General features: G+C 34.6%; 1 protein-coding gene across 1 annotated transcript in view; it reads left to right on the forward strand.

Annotated features, from left to right (window-relative positions):
• PTPN22 (protein tyrosine phosphatase non-receptor type 22) overlaps nt 1–19,484 on the forward strand; it is a 50,679-nt gene that overhangs the window by 18,420 nt on the left and 12,775 nt on the right. Inside the window, exons 12-16 of the mRNA XM_081305275.1 lie at nt 12,515–12,591; nt 12,723–13,549; nt 15,297–15,380; nt 15,908–16,038; nt 17,138–17,165. Of these exons, the coding sequence (XP_081161401.1) occupies nt 12,515–12,591; nt 12,723–13,549; nt 15,297–15,380; nt 15,908–16,038; nt 17,138–17,165 (1,147 nt within the window). The remainder of the gene's footprint in view (nt 1–12,514; nt 12,592–12,722; nt 13,550–15,296; nt 15,381–15,907; nt 16,039–17,137; nt 17,166–19,484) is intronic.

Raw genomic sequence — 19,484 nt, forward strand, 5'->3', positions numbered from 1 at the left:
TTTCTTCTTTTTCAGGCAGAATAGTTTTCTGTTGTGCACATGAGCATATTTTCTTATTCATCCATTGATGGACGTTTAGGATAAATTCATATCTTTGCTATTGTAAATAATGTTGCAAAAAAACCCCTAAGGAGTACAAACATCTATTCAGTATACTGATTTCAATTCCTTTAGATATACTCAGATCATATGGTAGTTCTATTTTTGGTAGTTCTATTTTTAACTTTTCGAGGAATATTCATATTGTTTTCTATAATAGATGTACTAGTTTGCATTCCCACCAACACTGTATAAGTGTTCCCTTTTTTTCATATCCTTGCCAATACTTCTTCTCTCGTCTTTCCTCCTGCCCTGGGTGCTAGCAATTGAACCCATGGCCTTGTGCATACACCACTGAGCTATACCCCAGCTCTTGTCTTTCTGGTAATAGCATCCTAAGGAGCATGAGAAGATACCTCATTCTGGTTTTAATTTGCAAGTTGAACATTTTTTATATTCCTGTTGGCCATTTGAATGTTTTTTTGAGAATCACCTTTCCGTGTCCTTTACAAATTTTTAAATCAGGTTGTTTTCTTGTTATTGAGTTTTATGAATTTCTTGTATATTTTAGATATTAACCCTTTATCAGATTTATGGTTTACAAATATTTCCTTCCATTTCATATAGGTTGTCCCTTTATTTTGTTGATCAGTTCCTTATATCATTAGATTTTGAGAATATTTTAAAATGTACAAAGGATTTCTTAGTTGAAGTTCTAAGATAAAACTATTACAATTTGGCCAAATGCCAATTGACAACTGAAGCAAAAATATAATGCTGTCTGATGTGGTTTGAAATATCTTAGGAGAAATGTTTAAGATGATTATATTATAGTAGCAGGAAAGGTAAAGGAGATAAGATTTCTATACTTGAACTGGTACAGTGATAACACCAGTAAACTGATTTTATATCTATATCTGTATATACAAGCATACTTACATATAACATTGCATATTATATAACATAAATAATACATGTAATATATGAAATACCTAGAGCCACCACTAAAAAATCTATATAAAGAGATACAGGCTGGGGGTATAGGTCTGTGATAAAGATTTCTTACCTAGCACAAGGAAGACCCTGAATTCAATCACTAACAACACAGAAAGAAAGAAAGAGATACACACACTCTTAAAAACACTACAAGTAGGCATGTTGTGAGCCAACCATGGGCTGTGTGTGTGTGAACTATGAGCATGAGTACATGAGCGGACTGGACTGACACTGCCTCTCTAACTGGGATGTGCACGTTATGTGTCCTTTTCGCTCGCTCAGCCTTTTAATCCCACATAGCACCAGAGTTGGGTGTGACCTTCCAAGATGTCAGTCAATCTGCTCACCACAAGACATCAGGAAGCTAGACTCAACCCCAAAACCTGACCCCTTCTCTTTGTGTCTTCCCCTCAATAGGAAGAAGCTTCAGAACATCTTCCTCCTCTTTTGTCTGCCTCCCTCGCCTCCCTTGTGGGAGCCGAAGCAGAGAGGCTTTGCTGAATAATCCCAAAGAAAAATGTACTTCCTGTGTCTGTGTATTTAGTCAGCCCAAATTCACCTGGAGTGATCCTGATTGATTTAGACGTGTGTTGGTGGCACGTGCCTGTAATCCCAGCAGCTTGGGAGGCTGAGGCAGGAGATTGCAAGTTCAAAGCCAGCCTCAGCAAAAGTGAGGTGCTAAGCAACTCAGTGAGATCCTGTCTCTAAATTTAAAAAATACAAAATATAGGGCTAGAGATGTGGCTCAGTGGTCAAGTGCCCCTGAGTTCAATCCCTAGTACCCAAACAAAACAAAAGAAAAAGAAAAAAACCACTACGGGTAAATTAAATAAAATTCTAAAAGATTCAGGAAAGGGAAAAATTCAAGAAAAGAAAGAGAGAGAGAAATGAGAAACAGAAGACAAATAGAAAACCAAAATAAAATGTCAGAATTAAACCAAATCACATCAATAATTACATTAAATATAAATGGTCTAAATATACCAATTTATATTTGCTACAGAGTGAATAAAAATATGCTATCTATGAGAAACTCACTTTGAATATAGAGTTTGACTGAAAGGGTTAGGAAAAGGATATATCATATAAACATAAGTCAAAGGAAAGCAGGAATAGCTATATTAATATCAGATAAAATAGACCAAAGCCAAAAAAGTCATTATTGAGATGGGAAAAGACATTATATAATGATTAAAAAAAAAAAAAAGAGCAGTCCACAAAAAAAGATGTAGTAGACCTAAATTTTATGGACCAAACAACAGAGCTGCAACAAAATATGTAAAGAAAAAGGAGGAATAGAGAAATCACAAGGGGGGCTGGGGTTGTAGCTCAGTAGAGCGCTTGCCTCGCATGCGTGAGGCACTGGGTTCAATTCTCAGCACTGCATATAAACAAATAAATAAATAAAGGCCCATTAATAATAATTAATAAAATATTTTAAAAAGAGAAACCACACAGATAATTAGAGATTTCAATAACCCCCCTCCATAATTGATAGAACAATTAGACAGAAAATCATCAAGAATATAGAACTCACCATCAACTGATAGGATCAAATTAGTACTCATAGAATATTCCATTCAACAATACAAAAATTAACATTCTTTTAAAGTGCCCCTTGAACATAGACAATATCCTGAGTCATAAAACAAATATCAAAAATTTAAAAGAATTGGAATCACAGAGAATGTATCCTCTGATCACAGTGGAATCAAACTAGAAATCAGTAACAGGACGATACCAAGAGAACATCCAAACATTTGGAAACCAAACCATACCCTTTTAATAATCCTTTGGGCTAAAGAGGAAGTCTTTTTGTTTTGTTTCAAGAAAACAATTTATTAAAGATGATGTTCAGCTGGGTTGTAGTACATGACTGTAATGCCAACTACTTGTCTGAGGTTGGAAGATAAATCAAGTGCAGAGAGCCTAGACAACCTGTCAGGATCTCAAAAAATGTACAGGACTGGAGACATAGCTCACACAGAAAGCACTTACCAAGCATTGAGGTATAGGTGTAGAAATGCATCCCCAGCACCCTGAAAAGAAATAGCTGGGGACAAAACAGCACTTCTCCCTTGGCAGATGCCTCCCACCCTTGGACCTAGCACTGAGCAATCTTCCCATGCAAATCTCAGCAATGGCTAAACCTCTGGCAGGTCCCAGGTCCAAACATTCCTAGTCCGGGGTAACCGGACTCAAGGGCACATGGGAACCCAGAGAACATCTAAAGTTTGTAAAAACCCTAAATTCCCTTTGTAGCTGAAGGGTTAGGACTGGAAATTCCCCAAATTGGAAGGTTAATGCCAAAACAATTGACTGCTAGAAATTAGGCATATAGAAAATAGGCTAGAGTTAGGTATCACAGCAGGGTACCTAGTCATATGCCTCTAGGGGAAACTAATTCCCTTTTCACTCCAGCCTGTCCTGTTTGGGTGGAGGGAGCAGAGTAGGATCCCTGAGAACAGGATTTTCTCTATCCTCTACTCCTGACCCTTTCATTCAACAAGCTGGTCTTGTTTTCATCTGAAGAATTAGTTCAGGCCAGGCTGGGAATGGTAGCTCAAGCCTGTAATCTCCAGAAACTCAGGAGAGACTCAAGCAATTGCAGGCCAGCCTGGACAACTTAGCCAGGCCATCTCTACAGGCCTGGGGATGTGGCTCAGTGGTTAACACCCCTGGGTTTAATCCTAGGAACCAAAGAAAAAAAGTTAGCCTACTATGGTGGCATAGAGTGTTATTTTTGTAGAGCTGGACAGTGGTGCAGAAGTCACGGACATCCAGAAGTATGGCTGTTGCAGCTTGCCTTTCTCTTTTCTCACAGAGATGTGGTATGGTATGTTGCAGGTCAAAGGCACACTCCCAGGATGCCTCCTCAAATAGTGATAAAGAGAAAGTCTTCAGGAAAAAAAACTGAGGGTGGGTACCAGAAATTGAACTCAGGGGCACTCAACCACTGAGCCACATCCCCAGCCCTTTTTTGTATTTTATTAGAGATAGGGTCTCACTGAGTTGCTAAGCACCTTGCTATTATTGCTGAGGCTGGTTTTGAACTTGCAATCCTCCTGCCTTAGCCTCCTGAGCTACTGGAATTACAGGAGTGAGCCACAGTGCCTGGCCAGAAATTTTCGAAAAAGACACTTTGAATTGGGCAAAAATGAAAATACAACATATCAAAATTTATAGGATAGAGCTCCAACAGTACTGAGGGAAATTTATGTTTTATTAAAAAATCTTTTTTTTTTTTTCAGTACGGGGGATTGAACTTAGGGGCACTGTGCCACTGAGTTACATCTTAGCCCTTCTAATTCTTTTAGAGACAGGGTCTAGACACTTGCCTAGGTTGGCCTCAAATATGCAATCTTCATACCTCACCCTCCTGAGTCACTGGGATTTGTGCATATTAGAAACTAATAAAAGTTTCAATTTGGGCTGAGGTTGTGGTTTAGAAGTACAGTACTTGGGGCTGGGGTTGTGGCTCAGCAGTAGAGTGCTCGTCTTGCATGTGCAGGACCCTGGGTTCGATCCTCAGTACCACATAAAAAATAAATGAGTGAAATAAAGGTATTGTGATTAAATATTTTTAAAAAAAGAAGTACAGTACTTGTCTAGCATATATGGGGCACAGGGTTCGGTCTTCAGCACCACATAAAAATAAATAAAGGTATTTTGTCCATCTATAACTAAAAATACATTTTTTAAAAGTTTCAATTCAATAATCTAAGCTCTCATTTCAAGAATATAGAAAAAGATAAATAATAGTTGGCAGAAATCAATGAAATTGAAAACATAACAAAAAGAAAAATAATGGAGAAGATCAGTAAACCCCCCAAAATGGAGAAATAAGTGAATCTTTGAAAACATCAATAAAATTGATAAACCTCTAAGACTGACAAAGATAAAAAGGGAAATAATAACAATTACCAATACCAGAAGTGATATGGCACTATCAGTATAGATCCTGCAGATACTAAAAGGATAATAAAAGAATAGTATAACATCTGTACACACAGATATTTGAAAAGTTGGACAAAATGGCTTACTTCCTTGAAAAATACAATCTACCATAACTCACTCAGCATGACATAACTTGAATAGTTCTTAATAATTAATTAAATTATAATTTAAAAACTCTCCAAGAAGAAATCTCCAGGTTCACAAGTTTCATCAGAGAATTCTACCAAATGTTTAAGGAAGAATTAACTTCAATTTTATAGTTTGTACACCAGGAAATGGAAAAGGAGACATTTTCTAATTAATATTTTTATTGGGGTAAATACATCATTTCAGTTTTCCATTTTTAAATGTACAGTACAATAGTATCAAATACATTTACAATTTGTGTGACCATCATCACTCTTTACTTCCAGAATTTTCTCATCATCCTAAACAGAAACTCTGTACACAATACCTGCCCATTCTCCCCTCCCACTAGCTCTTAGAAACCAATATTCTACATTCTTTTTTGGAGTATGTGTGTCAGGAATTGAACCTAAGAGTGCTTTACCACTGAGCTACATCCCTGATCCTCCTTTTATTTTTTATTTTGAGACAGGGTCTCACTAAGTTTGTTGAGGCTGGCCTTGAATTTGTCATACTCCTGCCTCAGCTTCCTGAACCACAAGGATTATAGGCCAAACCTGGCCAAAATTCTACTTTCTATCTCTATGAATTCAACTACTGTAGGTATCTCAAAGGAATGAACTTTACCTTTGTGTCTGGCTTACTTCACATGGCCTAATGTCCTTAAGGTTATCCGCACATGTCAGAATTTCTTTTCTCATTAAGATTGAACAATATTACATTGTTTACCACATTTTATTTATCCATTCATCCACTGATGGACAGCTGAGTTGCTTTCATATTTTAGCAGTTATGAGTAATTCTGCTATAAATATGGGTGTACAAATATTTCATGTCCCTGCTTTCAATTCTCAGAAGTGGAATTTTTGGATCATATGGTAATTTTATGTTTAGATTTTTGGGGAACCACCATACTGTTCACAGAAGTTGTACCATTTACATTTCCTCTAGTAGTACACAAACTTTATGCTTTCTCTATATCCTTGCCAATACTTGGTATTTTTTAAATTGGTGAAATATAGTTATACATAAAAATAGAATTCATTGCGATATGTTTATACATGCACATGACATAGTTTTGGTTAATTTCACTCTGCTGTTCCTTCCCTTTTCCATCCCTCCTCCCTCCCCTTTGTTCCCCCTTCCTCTATCCCACAGTTCTCCCTTTTATTTTCGTGAGACCCCACTCACCTTTTAAAATTTTTCTTATTTTTCTCTAGCTTCCAAATTTATGAGAAAACATTTTACCCTTTATTTTCTGTTTCTGGCTTATTTCACTTACCATTATATTCTCCAGTTCCATCCATTTACTGGCAAATGACACAATTCCGTTCTTCTTTGTGGCTGAGTATAACTCCATTGTGTATATATACCACATTTTCTTTATCCAATTGTCTACTGAGGGACACCTAGGCTGTTCCCATAACTTGGCTGCTGTGAATTGTGCTGCTATAAACAAACATTGGTATGCACATATCACTATAGTATATAGTAGGTTTTTTAAAAAAAATTTAGTTGTAGATAGACATAATACCTTTATTTATCTTTATGTGGTTCTGAGGATTGAACCCAGTACCTTACACATGCAAGGCAAGCACTCCACCACTGAGCTACAATCCCAGCCCCTGATTTTAGTTCTTTTGGATAAATACCTAAGAGGGGATAGCTGGGTCATATGGTGGGCCCATTCCTAGTCTTCTGAGAAATCTCTATTACTACTTTATAAAGTGGTTATATCAATACTTGGTATTTTCTGGTTTTTTTTTTTTCACCTTCTTTTGTATGATAGCCATCCTAATGGGAGCGAAGTAGTATCTTATTGTAGTTTTGACTTGCATTTTCCCAATGATTAGTGATATTAAGCATCTTTTGTATGCTTATTGTGCATCTGTATATCTTCTTGGTAATTCACGTGAAATACACTGATTCTTTCCTTTTTAGTCCTGGGGGTTGAACCCAGGGTCTTATAGGCAAGCACTCCACTACTAAACTGCATCCTCTGCTGTATGTCTTCTTGGAAAAATATCTCTTAAAAATCCCTTCAAGTCTTTTACAAATTTTTGAATTGGGTTTTTATTTTTTTGTTGTTGACTTTTAGGAGTACTCTATTCTGGCTATTAACCCTGAATCATATATTTGATTTACAGATATTGTCTCCTATTCTGTGGGTTGCCTTTTTACTCTGTTGTGAGCCCCTCTTTCCAATCATTTTTCCTTTTTTTTTTTTTTAAATGTGGTACTGGGGATTGAACCAAGTGGTGTTCTATCACGTAGCTACATCCTCAGCCCTTTTTATTTTTTGAGACAAGGTCTCACTAAGATGCTGGGACTAGCCTTGACCTCGTGATCCTCCTGCCTCAAATCTCCCAAATTGCAGAGATTACAGGCATGCACCCTTGCACTCAGCTTGATTGTATCCTTTGATACATGAAAGTTTTAAATTTTGATGAAGTTAAATCTGTCTATTTTTCTTTTGTTGCTGTGCTTTTGGTGTCATATGCAAGAAATCATGGTCAAATCCATTATGTAAAAAAGATTCCAGTTTTAACATTTTAGCTCTTACAGAGATGTACATGCCATACATAATTGTCTTTGATAAATTTCATGTTAATTCTTGGATATGCTTTTGTATATTTTGAAGGTACCTCATTCTTTTGGATATCTAGTTTTCCTAGAACCATTTATACTTCATTGAATGATTTTGGCACCTTTGTTGAAAATCATTTGCCCACATAATTAAGGGTTTATTTCTAGCCTCTCTGTTCTATTACATTGGTTTATAGTCCATCCTACAACAATACCACACTGTTTTGGTATTTTTTTTTTTAAAGAGTTGGAGTCCTGCCATGTTGCTCAGGTTGGCCTCTAATCCTTCTGCCTTAGGCATGTACCACTCTGGCTGGCCCACAGTGTTTTAATTACTGTAGATTTGTAGCAAATTCTGAAATGAGGAAATATGAGTTCTTAAACCTTGCCACTGGGCTTTTGATAAGCATTGCAATGACCCTATAGATTACTTTAGGTAATACTGTTACCTTAAGAGTATAAAGGCTTCTACTCTATGAACATGGAATATATATTTATATTTTGTTTAATTTCATTCAGCAATGCCTTCTAGTTTTCAGTGTACAAGTTTCTTGCCTCCTTGGTTAAATTTATACCTAAGTATCTTATTTTATGTCATATATAGAATTATTTTCTTAATGTTCTTTTCATATGGTTCATTGCTAGTACATATAGAAATGCAACATTGATATTATATCCTGAAAATTTTACTGAATTTATTAGCTCTAGCAGGTTTAAAAAAAATTTTTATTTGTTCTAATTAGTTATATGTGACAGTGGAATGCATTTTGTTTGACACATCATGCATAAATGGAGCATAACTTTTCATTTGTCTGGTTGTACTGATGTAGAGTTACACAGGTCATGTAACCATATATACACATAGGGTATTAATATCTGATTCCTGTCCCCATGACCCCGCCCTTCCCTAAATTCCTGCCTAGTCCAAAATACCTCTATTCTTCCCACCTACCCCTAGCAGGTTTTTGGTGTAATCCTCCTGACAGAAGATCGTATCTGAAAATAAAGATAATTTTACTTCCTCTTTTCCAATTTGGATGCCTTTCATTTTTTTTCTTTTGTAATTGCTTAGGCTAGAACTTTAGAACTCTACAACTTCAATACATGTTGAATATAGGTGGCAAAACTGACATCCTTGTCTTGCTTCTGTTCTTAGGGCTTGTAAAGCTTTGAGTCTTCCATCATTGAATATATTGTTAGCTGTGCATTTTTGTATATGATATTAATAGTGTTGAGAAAGTTTCCTTTTTTTTTCTTTTTCCTGCATCACTGGGGATCAAACCCAGAGCTTCATACATTGTAGGCAAACACTCTCCCTCTGAGCTACATCTCAAGTCCAGGAAGTTTTCTTATATTCCTGGTTTGATAAGTATTTTTATCTTAGACTTTTCTGCATCGATTGAGATGATCATGTGGGGTTTTTCCTTTTATCTTATTATTGTGATGAATTATATCAATTCTTCATGTTGAACTATCCTTGCTTTGAGAATAAATACCACTGATGGTGTATAATCCTTAAATTATGCAGTTGAGTTTATACCACTTGGTGATGGTGTATAATCCTTAAATTATGCAGTTGAGTTTGGTTTGCTAATATTTTGTTGAGGAATTTAACATCAATATTCATAAAGAATACTATTTTTTCCCATACTGGGGATTGTACTGAGCTTTCCCCAACCGTTTTAAATTTTCTTTTTTGAGACAGAATTTTGCTAAATTGTTGACACTGCCTCAACCTCCTGAGTTGATGGAATTACCGGGATATGCCACTGTACCTGGCTTGTAATTTTCTTTTTCTTGGAGTATTCTCTTGTCTGGCTTTGGTAACAGGCAAACACTAAGTTCATAGAATGAGTTAGGACAGGTGCTTTTCAATTTTTTGAAAGAATTTGTGGAGGATTGGTGTTAAAGTTTGGTAGAAGCCTTTTGCTACTAGACTTTTCTTTGTTGGGAGGTTGTAGGTTATAGGTCTATTCAGATTTTCAATTTTTCTTTAGTTTTGGTAGATTGGCAAACCCATTTTTATCTAGGTTATCCAATGTGTTGATGTACAAGTGTTCATCACATTCTCTTATCATTCTTTTTATTACTGTAAAAGTGGTAGTAATGTCCACATTTTCATTTCTGACTTTTAGTAATTCGAGTCTTTTTTTCCAAAGACTAAATCTTGGTTTGATAATTTAGTTGATCTTTTCAAAGAACAAACTTTTAGATTTGTTCTCTGTCTTTTCCTAGTCTTCATTTCATTTATCTCCCACTTTAATCTTCACTATTTCCTTCTTTCTGCTAGCTTTGGTTTGATTTAATTTTCTTTTTCTAGTTCCTTATAAAAGGCTATAGATTTGGGATCTTTCTGTTTTAATGTATTCAGTTACAGCTGTTAAGTTTTCCTTTTAGCACTGATTTCACTGTTTCTTATAGTTGTCTTTTGTTCTCATTTGTCTCAGGTATTTTCTAATTTCTTTGAGATTTCTTGTTTAATCCATTAATTGTGTTAATATAGAATTTTCAGGTTTTCCTTGTGTTATTTCTAGTTTTGTTTCATTTCATTGTGATTGAGAAAGTATGATTGCAGCCTTTTAAAAATGTGTTGAAACTTGTTTTGTGGTCTAGCATATGGCCTATCTAGGAGAATGTTCTCTGCACTTGAGAAGAATATGTATTCTGCTGCTGTTGGGTGGAGTATTCTATATATGCTTGTTATGTCTCTTTCGCTTACAGTGTTTTTTCAAGTCCTCTATTTCCTTACCAATCTTCAATTTGGTCTTTCTATCCATTATTAAAAGTGAGTATGAAAGTCTCTATAATAGTTTGCTAGGGCTGGTATAATAAGTATTACAAATAGGAGGCACTTAAAACAACAGGGATTTATTTTCTAATGGTTGTGGAGGCTAGAAGTCTGAAATCTAGGTGTCATCAGATCTAGTTTCTAACAGCTCTAGGGGAAGAGTCTTTCTTGCATTTTCCTTGTTTCTCTGTTTGTTGGCAATCCTTTGCATTCATTGTGTTTTAGACAACATACTCCAATCTTTGCCTGTATCAGACCTCATCTTAACTAATTACAATCTGTTTAGACCTTATTTCCAAATAAGATCATGTTCACAGATATCATGGGTTAGATTTCATCATACCTTTTGAGGTGACACAAACCCATAGCAAGTAGTATTTTTTTTTTTTTTTACATTTTCATATGTCTGAAATCAGCATATACTTTATTATTTATTCTAATCAGTTATACATGACAGCAGAGTGCTTTTTGGTTCATTGTACACAAATGGAGCACAATTTTTGACTTCTCTGGTTGTACCCAAGTAGAGTCACACCGTTTGTGCAATCATACATGTAACTAGGGTAATGATGTCTATCTCATTCCACCATCTTTCCTACCCCATGCCCCACCCCTCTTTGCCCCATCCAAAGTTCCTCTACTCATCCCATGCCCCACCCCCATTATGGATTAGCATCCACGTATCAGAGAAAACATTTGGCCTTTGTTTTTTTTGGGGATTAGTGTACTTCACTTAGCATGATATTCTCTAACTCCATCCATGAAATCAGCATATACTTTCTAATCAATGGTACCTTAAGAGTCCATGAATCACAGTAACAAATTTCTTTTTCTTTTTTATTTTTAAATTTTTTTTATTTATTATATTTTTATTTTTATTGTTGGTTGCTCAAAACATTACATAGTTCTTGACATATCATATTTCACACTTTGATTCAAGTGGGTTATGAACTCCCATTTTTACCCTGTATACAGATTGCAGCATCACATCAGTTACACATCCACTGTTTTACATATTGCTAAACTAGTGTCTGTTGTATTCTGCTGCCTTTCCTATCCTCTACTATCCCCCATCCCCTCCCCTCCCATCTTCTCTCTCTACCCCATCTTTTTCTTTTTTAAAAATATTTATTTTTTAGTTGTAGTTGGACACAGTATCTTTATTTTATTTATTTTTTTAATGTGGTGCTGAGGATCGAACCCAGGGCCTTGCATGTGCTAAGCGAGCGCTCTGCCGCTGAGTCACAATCCTAGCCCCAGTAACAAATTTCTTAATTTTTAACAAAATAAAGATTGAGAGTGGCTACATAGGTATGGGAATATGACTCTAGGTTGAGTATTCAGGGACAATTTCCTTATGTAGATGACATTTAAGCAGAGATCCAATTACTTAGAAAGAGGCAACCATGCAAAATCTGGAAGAAGAGTGTATAAATCAGAGAGAATACTAAGTGTAAAAGCATTGGACTGGAAACAAATTTGGCATGTGAAGAATGGCAAGCAGACCATTATACCTGGAGCAAATGAGAAGGAAGAGTAAACAAGATGAGATAGATGCAGGGACCTAATAAGCACCTATTAATTGATTGACATGCTAAAATTTCTGAAGTTAGAATGCTCTAAAGATTGAAGTTACCCCTAAGAACATTTTAAAACTCCTGTGTTTGAAAAGATGATGCTATTAGTAAATTTATCCTTTATCTAATACTTTTTTAAAAAATTTATTTTATACCTTTATTTACTCATTTTTTTTAATGTGGTGTTGAGAATCAAACCCAGTACCTCATATGTTCTAGGCAAGCACTCTACCACTGAACCATAATCCCAGACCTATTCTGATACTTTTAATCTCAGTATATGAACAAGTTTTTGCTGGGTTCAATATTTCAGAAGCTCATCTAAATCTTTCATGAATTAGATTTTTATATTTCCTGAAAAATTACTTCTTTGTCCTCTGAATGTTAAAATATTTCATAAACATGGCCTTACTAAAAAACCATCTCTGATTTATTTCTTTTGAAGATTCAAGCAGTGTACTTCATTCCTGAACAAAATCTTACTCAACAAACAAATTCTTGTTTCCCTAATTTACCAGAATGGTGAGTACAATTTTACATACCCAAATGTTGACTAATTGGGAGAAGAATATCATGCTTGTACTTCACTGTTACATTGGGAAAAGCCCTCTTTGAGGCATGGTATTGTCATTACTTTTTTTTTTTTTTTTCAGCACCATAAAAGAAGAGAAAATGATGAAACAGCAGAGCAAACAAAGGACAAAGAAAGAAATTGCAGAAGCTTCTTCCTTCAACTTTAGGGCTTCTGAAATAAGTGCAAAAGAAGATTTCACTTTGCACTTTGCTAAGTCAAGCCCTTCTTTTGACTTTTTGGAGTTAAATTATGATTGTAACAAAAATGCTGACACAACCACGAAATGGCAGACTAAGCCATTACCAATAGTTGGGGAACCCCTTCACAAGCATCAAAGTTTGGACTTCAGCTCCAGTTTGTTTGGGGCTTATTCTAATGCTAAGCCTGTAAATGCAGAAGGAAGGGGTTTTAATTCAAAGGGGCCAATAACACGGACCAAATCAACTCCCTTTGAATTCACACAGCAGAGAAAAAGCAAGGAGTTGAACATTCAGGAAACCTTTTCATATTTGGAAACTCAACCTCATGATTCTCATCTTGTCAAATTGCAGTCTCAAAGAGTGATGCATGTTTCTTCAGAAGAACTGAATTATTCACTGCCACATAACTCTAAGCACCAAATGTGTAATGCCTCTAATGAAAAGCAGCATGACTCCAGTGCATTTGGTGTCTGTTCTTATATGTCTTTGGTGGAAGATCCTTATTTTTCATCATTGCCTCCAAGTAGTTCTGACTCTAAAATGTCCCTTGATTTACCTGAAAAGCAAGATGTAACTGTTTTGCCTTCTTCTTCATTGCCAACATCCTCTTCAACCCTTTTTTCTTATTATAATTCATATGATTCTTTGGCATTGAATCCTCTGACCAATTCCTCTCCATCACTGAAACAAGAAGCAATCACAGTGGGTAAGTTACTTTTTAAAGTTTTTGTAGCCTGTTAGATTTCACTTTGTTCTACAGAATATTTGGTTTCTTCTCATCCTATCCCATCTCTTCCTCTGCTTCTTTTTCTTCTTCTCATCTTTAAAGAAATAAACTCCAGAGTATTTTAACAATGTGATAAGCTGAAAACAATATCAAATGTAGTATTCTATGAAACAGGTGGTAGAGAAGGCACTCAGATCTAATAAAAGATCTAATAGAGTCAACAAGAGAACTCCTGAAGGAGGCAATCCTCATTCCTAGAAATTATCAAAGGCCCACAGTTAATATACATAAACAGCTTCCAAAGAACAGTGGAAAATATCTGATCAGCAGTATCACATGTCATCCGAAAGTTGTGTTGCACAATCATATTGCTCTAATGAGTTTAACATATTATTAAAGCATTCAATTCTTTTCCTGCAGGAGTTGAAAGGGGAGGACCTGATTTCCTGCCCTTTTGTAATAATTTAATAGATTCGAATATCTGCTTGGTATTTTGTGTAAAACTTTTATCTTAGGACACACCTTTACTTTCATATTTTATCTGTTTTACAATTCTGGATTCTGCATATTATATATATTGTTTTGTTTAATGGATTCATCTGAAAGTAGAAGTGAAGATCCTGCTAAGAAACTATTATAATTATTACTAGGGATTGAAACCAGAGCCTCAGGCATGCTATGCGTGTTTTTCACCAATGAGCTATATCTCCAGCTCGGGTTATAATAATTTGATGTGAAAGCAGGTGAGGGAAAGTAAAGAGTAATTTTAATTCTCTTAAGCATACCATCAAATAATTTACTAAGAACATTCTACTTAGTAGAGAAAAAGTTTTGTTTATGATATCCTTTATTGTATAATTTCTTTTCGTTGGTCCCAGGAATGAAACCCAGGTCTTGGTGTATGCCAGACAAGGGCTTGACCTCTGAGCTACACTCCCAGCCCATGTACAGTGTTTCTCTATAGATAGATGTGTAGATTATTTGTAGTTTTGTTGCAAAAAATATTTTATCTGAATTCTAGGAAGTTTCTTCTTTGATTACTTTATATACTTTGATCTTGTGTTATAATTTAAGCGTTTCTTCTTTTTCTATACAACCAAAATACCTAAGATTTCTCAGATCATCATAATCATTAAAAAAAAAAAATCCTTATTTTCAAGGATTGTAGCAACATTGACACATATGCCATCTGGTGGCAGTTTCTTATAATAGAATTTAAAATTTTCTGTAAAACCTTTGTTTTGTAAAAAAGAAATAAAAGGAAAAACATCCATATTCTTGGGATTTTGTGTGGAATAAAGAAGGCATACTAAAATCTTTATAATTTTATCTGCTATATGACGGAAACTTCAGCTTGTCAAAGTGCTTACTTTATTATGTATTCAATATAAAAAAAGAAAAGAAAAAGAGGAAAGAGTTATGCAAAAACCAATCCAAAGCATCCTAATTCTTAGTGACTCAATCAAAAATACTTTTGGGCTTTTAGAATATATTAAAAAAAAATGAAGAATAAGTAAAAACGTCCTGGGTTTGCACCTAAAGACAAATTTGTTCTGTTGCTTTTATCCTTGAGTGAATAAATACCAGCTAGATAGTTATTAGTGCTTTAATGGAATTTAAATATAAATTCTATTAAATTTATGTTTAGCATTAGGTTATAATAAAAGAATTTCCTTTGGATTGTTCTTATTAAAACATGTGATTGTATTTCTGACATTTTGGATAGCAACTTTTCCTAGAATGGATGATGAAATCCCCCCTCCACTTCCTGAACGGACACCTGAGTCTTTTATTGTAGTAGAGGAAGCAGGTGAGTACAGTTGAATAAGTATATAATATGGTGCTACTTCTCAGTTCTCTTCAGTGTTCTGTGTACTACTGATGAGCAACATTTTGTTGTTGTTGTTCCTGGGATTGAACCTCAGGGTGCTTTGCCACCAAGCTACATCCCCAGCCTCCCCATCCCCCTTTAAAAAATATATATTTTAATATATATATATTTATATATATATATATATTTAGTTGTCTACGGACCTTTATTTATTTATGTGTGGTGCCGAGAATTAAACCCATTGCCTCTCACATGCTAGGCAAGCACTCTACCACTGAGCCACAACCCCAATCCATTTCCAGACCTTTTGAATTTTTGAGATAGGGTTTCACTAAGTTGCTTATGGCCTTGCTAATTTGCTGAGACTGGCCTCAAACTTACAATTTTCCTGCCTCAACTCTCAACCACTGGGATTATAGGTGTGTGCTATGACACCCAGCAAAACATTTGATTTCTCAAAGAAGAGCACCACTCCTAAGAATTGGGCCATATTCACTTTCTTCTAGGCGAATTCTCAACTAGTGCTTCCACATCCTCATCTCAAACTGTGAAGGTGAAAATTGGAACCTCACTGGAATGGAGTGGAACATCTGAATCAAAGACACTTGATGACTCTGTGAGACTTAGGCCAAGCAAGGTCAATAACTTTTTTTCTGATTTGGTTCATATAGATTGAACAGACTATAATTTCATTCCATGCACCTATCATTCTCTTAAGTAGACACTAAATACAATGTTCTGGAGGATGTGAGGAATAAGAAAAATGTGTAAGACACAATTATTGACCTTAAGAAACTTGAAGTTGAGATACAGGATATATACATAAGTCTTCATCTTATCTATATTTATTATAGCAAGATAAATATGATCAATGTTCTGTAAAAGATAAGGAGATTCAAAGCATAGAAGATACTTTCAGGTTGGAAGTGATCAAGAAGACAGTGAAAGAAGAAACATTTGGGCTGGTTCTTAAAGTTAAGGCAAAGAAATATTTTATATGATGGTAGCTTTTTCATAGTCTGTATCATGTTAGTTTTAACATTATAAAGAGTAATTTTTTAAAATGACATGTGTACATATTATTTAAGATAGACCTTTTGGAATATGTTTCCTGCATCTGGAAGAAAAAAAATCTACACTTCTAACAATCTGCTATGCATTTCTTTATATTCTTTGAACCAACAATATTAAAATTGCAAAAATAAAAAAAGTAACTAACTCAACACTTAAAAGTTCCTACATTACAATGATGATAGGTAAAATATTTTATACCTCTTAAATTATAATTTTAATGTACTAGTAACTGTTGTTATTAATGTTAATAATATGTACACAAGTAATGGTCTTTATCTTAACTCTCAGAGTAAAGAACAATCACTCCTTTTCTAATGTCATGAAGTGACTACAATTTCAACAACTTACTTCCAAGTAAATTTTCAAGAAAGTGTTTTAGTAGGAAAGAAATAAGTCAGAAGGGGATCAATGTTTGACTAATTGCCATGTGATATATGAAAAAAATATGTAAAATTTTATATAAAACTGTGTACTGAAGTACACTTATGAATTAGGAAAAATTTGGTCTACATTTCACCTCTATAGATATATTTTGAAAAATAATTTACAGAAATGCCATTTATTGCTTTGAATTTGTATAATGTGTGTGTGTGTATATCTATCTATCTATCTATCTATCTATCTATATATATATTTCTTTCACTTTTCTTTTGTTCTTTTAGAACGTAAAACTCCAGAGTCCCAAATCAGGTAAAAATTTCTTTTGGTTGTATATGATATTTACCCCTAGTATTTATACTGTAAGAACAATTCATTAAGTTTAGAGTAATTTACCTCAGGAGGTCTCATTATTCTCATAGTAACCTCTGCTAATTTATTGATTTATTTCTGGTTTTCTCAAACTACAACATTTGTTTTGTTGTGGGCAAGGTGAAGATGGATTTTAGCATTCTGTTCCTTATATAATCTTTTAAAAATATATTTCAGATAGGATCTTTTAGAATTGAATAACCAAAGCACTCTTGAGCAAAAAGAACAAAGCAAGGGAAGGGAATGAAAGGGAAGGGGAATGGGAGTAGGAAAGACAGTGGAATGAGTTAGATATCATTTCCCTAAGTACACGTATGAAGACACAAATGGTGTGAAAATAGTTTGTGTATAACCAGAGACTTGAAAAATTGTCTCCATATATGAGATGAACTGCATTCTGCCATCATATATAACAATTAGAATAAATAATTTAATAAAGAGAAAAAAAACAAAGCAAAAGGCATTATACTACCTAACTTCAAAATATACTAAAAAATATGCTGCAAAGTTATAGTAATCCAAATGGCATAATATTGACATTAAAAACAGACACATAGTCCAGAAGAAAATAATAGATATCTTAGAAGAAAACTCATTCATCTACTGATTTTCAACAAAGATGCTATAAATATGAATTGGAAAAATGATGGTATTTTTAATAAATGGTGCTGGGAACATTAGTAAATATCTTAGTTCACAGTTTCAGAGGTTCAGCCTCTGGTGGACCAACTCAGTTACTCTGGGCTCAAGGTGAGGCAGAACATTGTGGTGAAAGGGTGTGGTAAAGGGAATGCTGCTCTACTAAAGTGGCCAGAAAGCAGAGAGAAAAAGGAGAACAGGCCTCAGGGAAGATGAACCCTTCCAGGGTATATCCCAAGTGACCTCCCCTTGCCTATAGTTGCCACCCAGTTAGTTTGATTGTAAACTATTCTCACAATCCAGTCACTTTACATAAACTCCAAGTATTCCTGCATTAAAACAGGAGCTTTGGGGGCACACCTCATATCCAAACCATACCAGAAACCCACACGTACAGGAATGAAACTAGACTCCTATCTCTCTCCAGTTACAGAAATCAATTCAAAATAAATTAAAGACTTAAATGTATGACTTGAAACTATGAAACTACTAGAAAAAACACAGGGAAAATGCTTCAGGACATTGGAATAGGCAAGGATTTCTTTGGACAAGACTCCAAAAACATAGAAAGGCAAAAATAAATAAATAAAAAATAAATATAAAGGCAAAAATAAATTAAAAAAAAATAGTACAGCAAAGGAAACAACCATCAGAGTGATGTGATAACCTACAGAATGGGAGATTGGTGGGAATGTAAATTAGCATAGCCATTAGTGAAAACATTTTGAAAGTTCCTAAAAATTTAAGTTAGAATACCATATATCCCAGCAATCCCACTACTGGATCTGTATCCAAAGAAAATGAAATCAGTATGTTAAATATCTGCCCTCCCATGTTCACTGCAGCATTATGCACAATAGCTAAGAAACAGAAACAAAAACAAACTAAGTTTCCATCCACTGATAAATGGATAAATTAAATATGGCACGTATACACAATGTGATACTATTCAGCCATAATAAAGATGAAATTCTTGTGACAACATGGATGAAACTGGAGATTTTAACAGTGGATATTGTTATAATTAGATAGGAGTATAAAGTTCTGGTGTACTAGTGCATAGCAGTATATTATACACTGTATATTTCAAAAGGTAAAAATCAAGGACTTTGGGCTGGGGATGTGGCTCAAGCGGTAGCGCGCTCGCCTGGCATGCGTGCGACCCGGGTTCGATCCTCAACACCACATACAAAGATGTTGTGTCCGCCAAAATAAATAAATAAATAAATTATCTAAAAAAATCAAGGACTTTGAATGTTTTTATCATGAAGAAATGATATGCATTAGAGGAGATAGATTTATTTAACCTGGCTTAAACATTACACATTGTATACATGCATCAAAACATCACATTGTATACTCCATTAATATGTACAGTTTTATTTTATTAAAATAAAAATTAAAAATTTTTTTATTTGTCTTAATTAATTATACATGAGAGTAGATTGCATTTATGCACTTTGATATATCAAACATCGATGGGATATAATTTCTCATTTTTCTGAGTGTACATGTTGCAGAACCATATTGGTCATGCAGTCACATATAAATAAATTTAGTTTAAAAAAATAGTAGCATTCCATTATATAGATTTTACCATCATTAATAATGCAAGTCTCA

The sequence above is a fragment of the Spermophilus citellus genome (assembly GCF_964194105.1).
Source record: "Spermophilus citellus genome assembly, chromosome: 9".
Taxonomy (NCBI): Eukaryota; Metazoa; Chordata; class Mammalia; order Rodentia; family Sciuridae; genus Spermophilus; species Spermophilus citellus.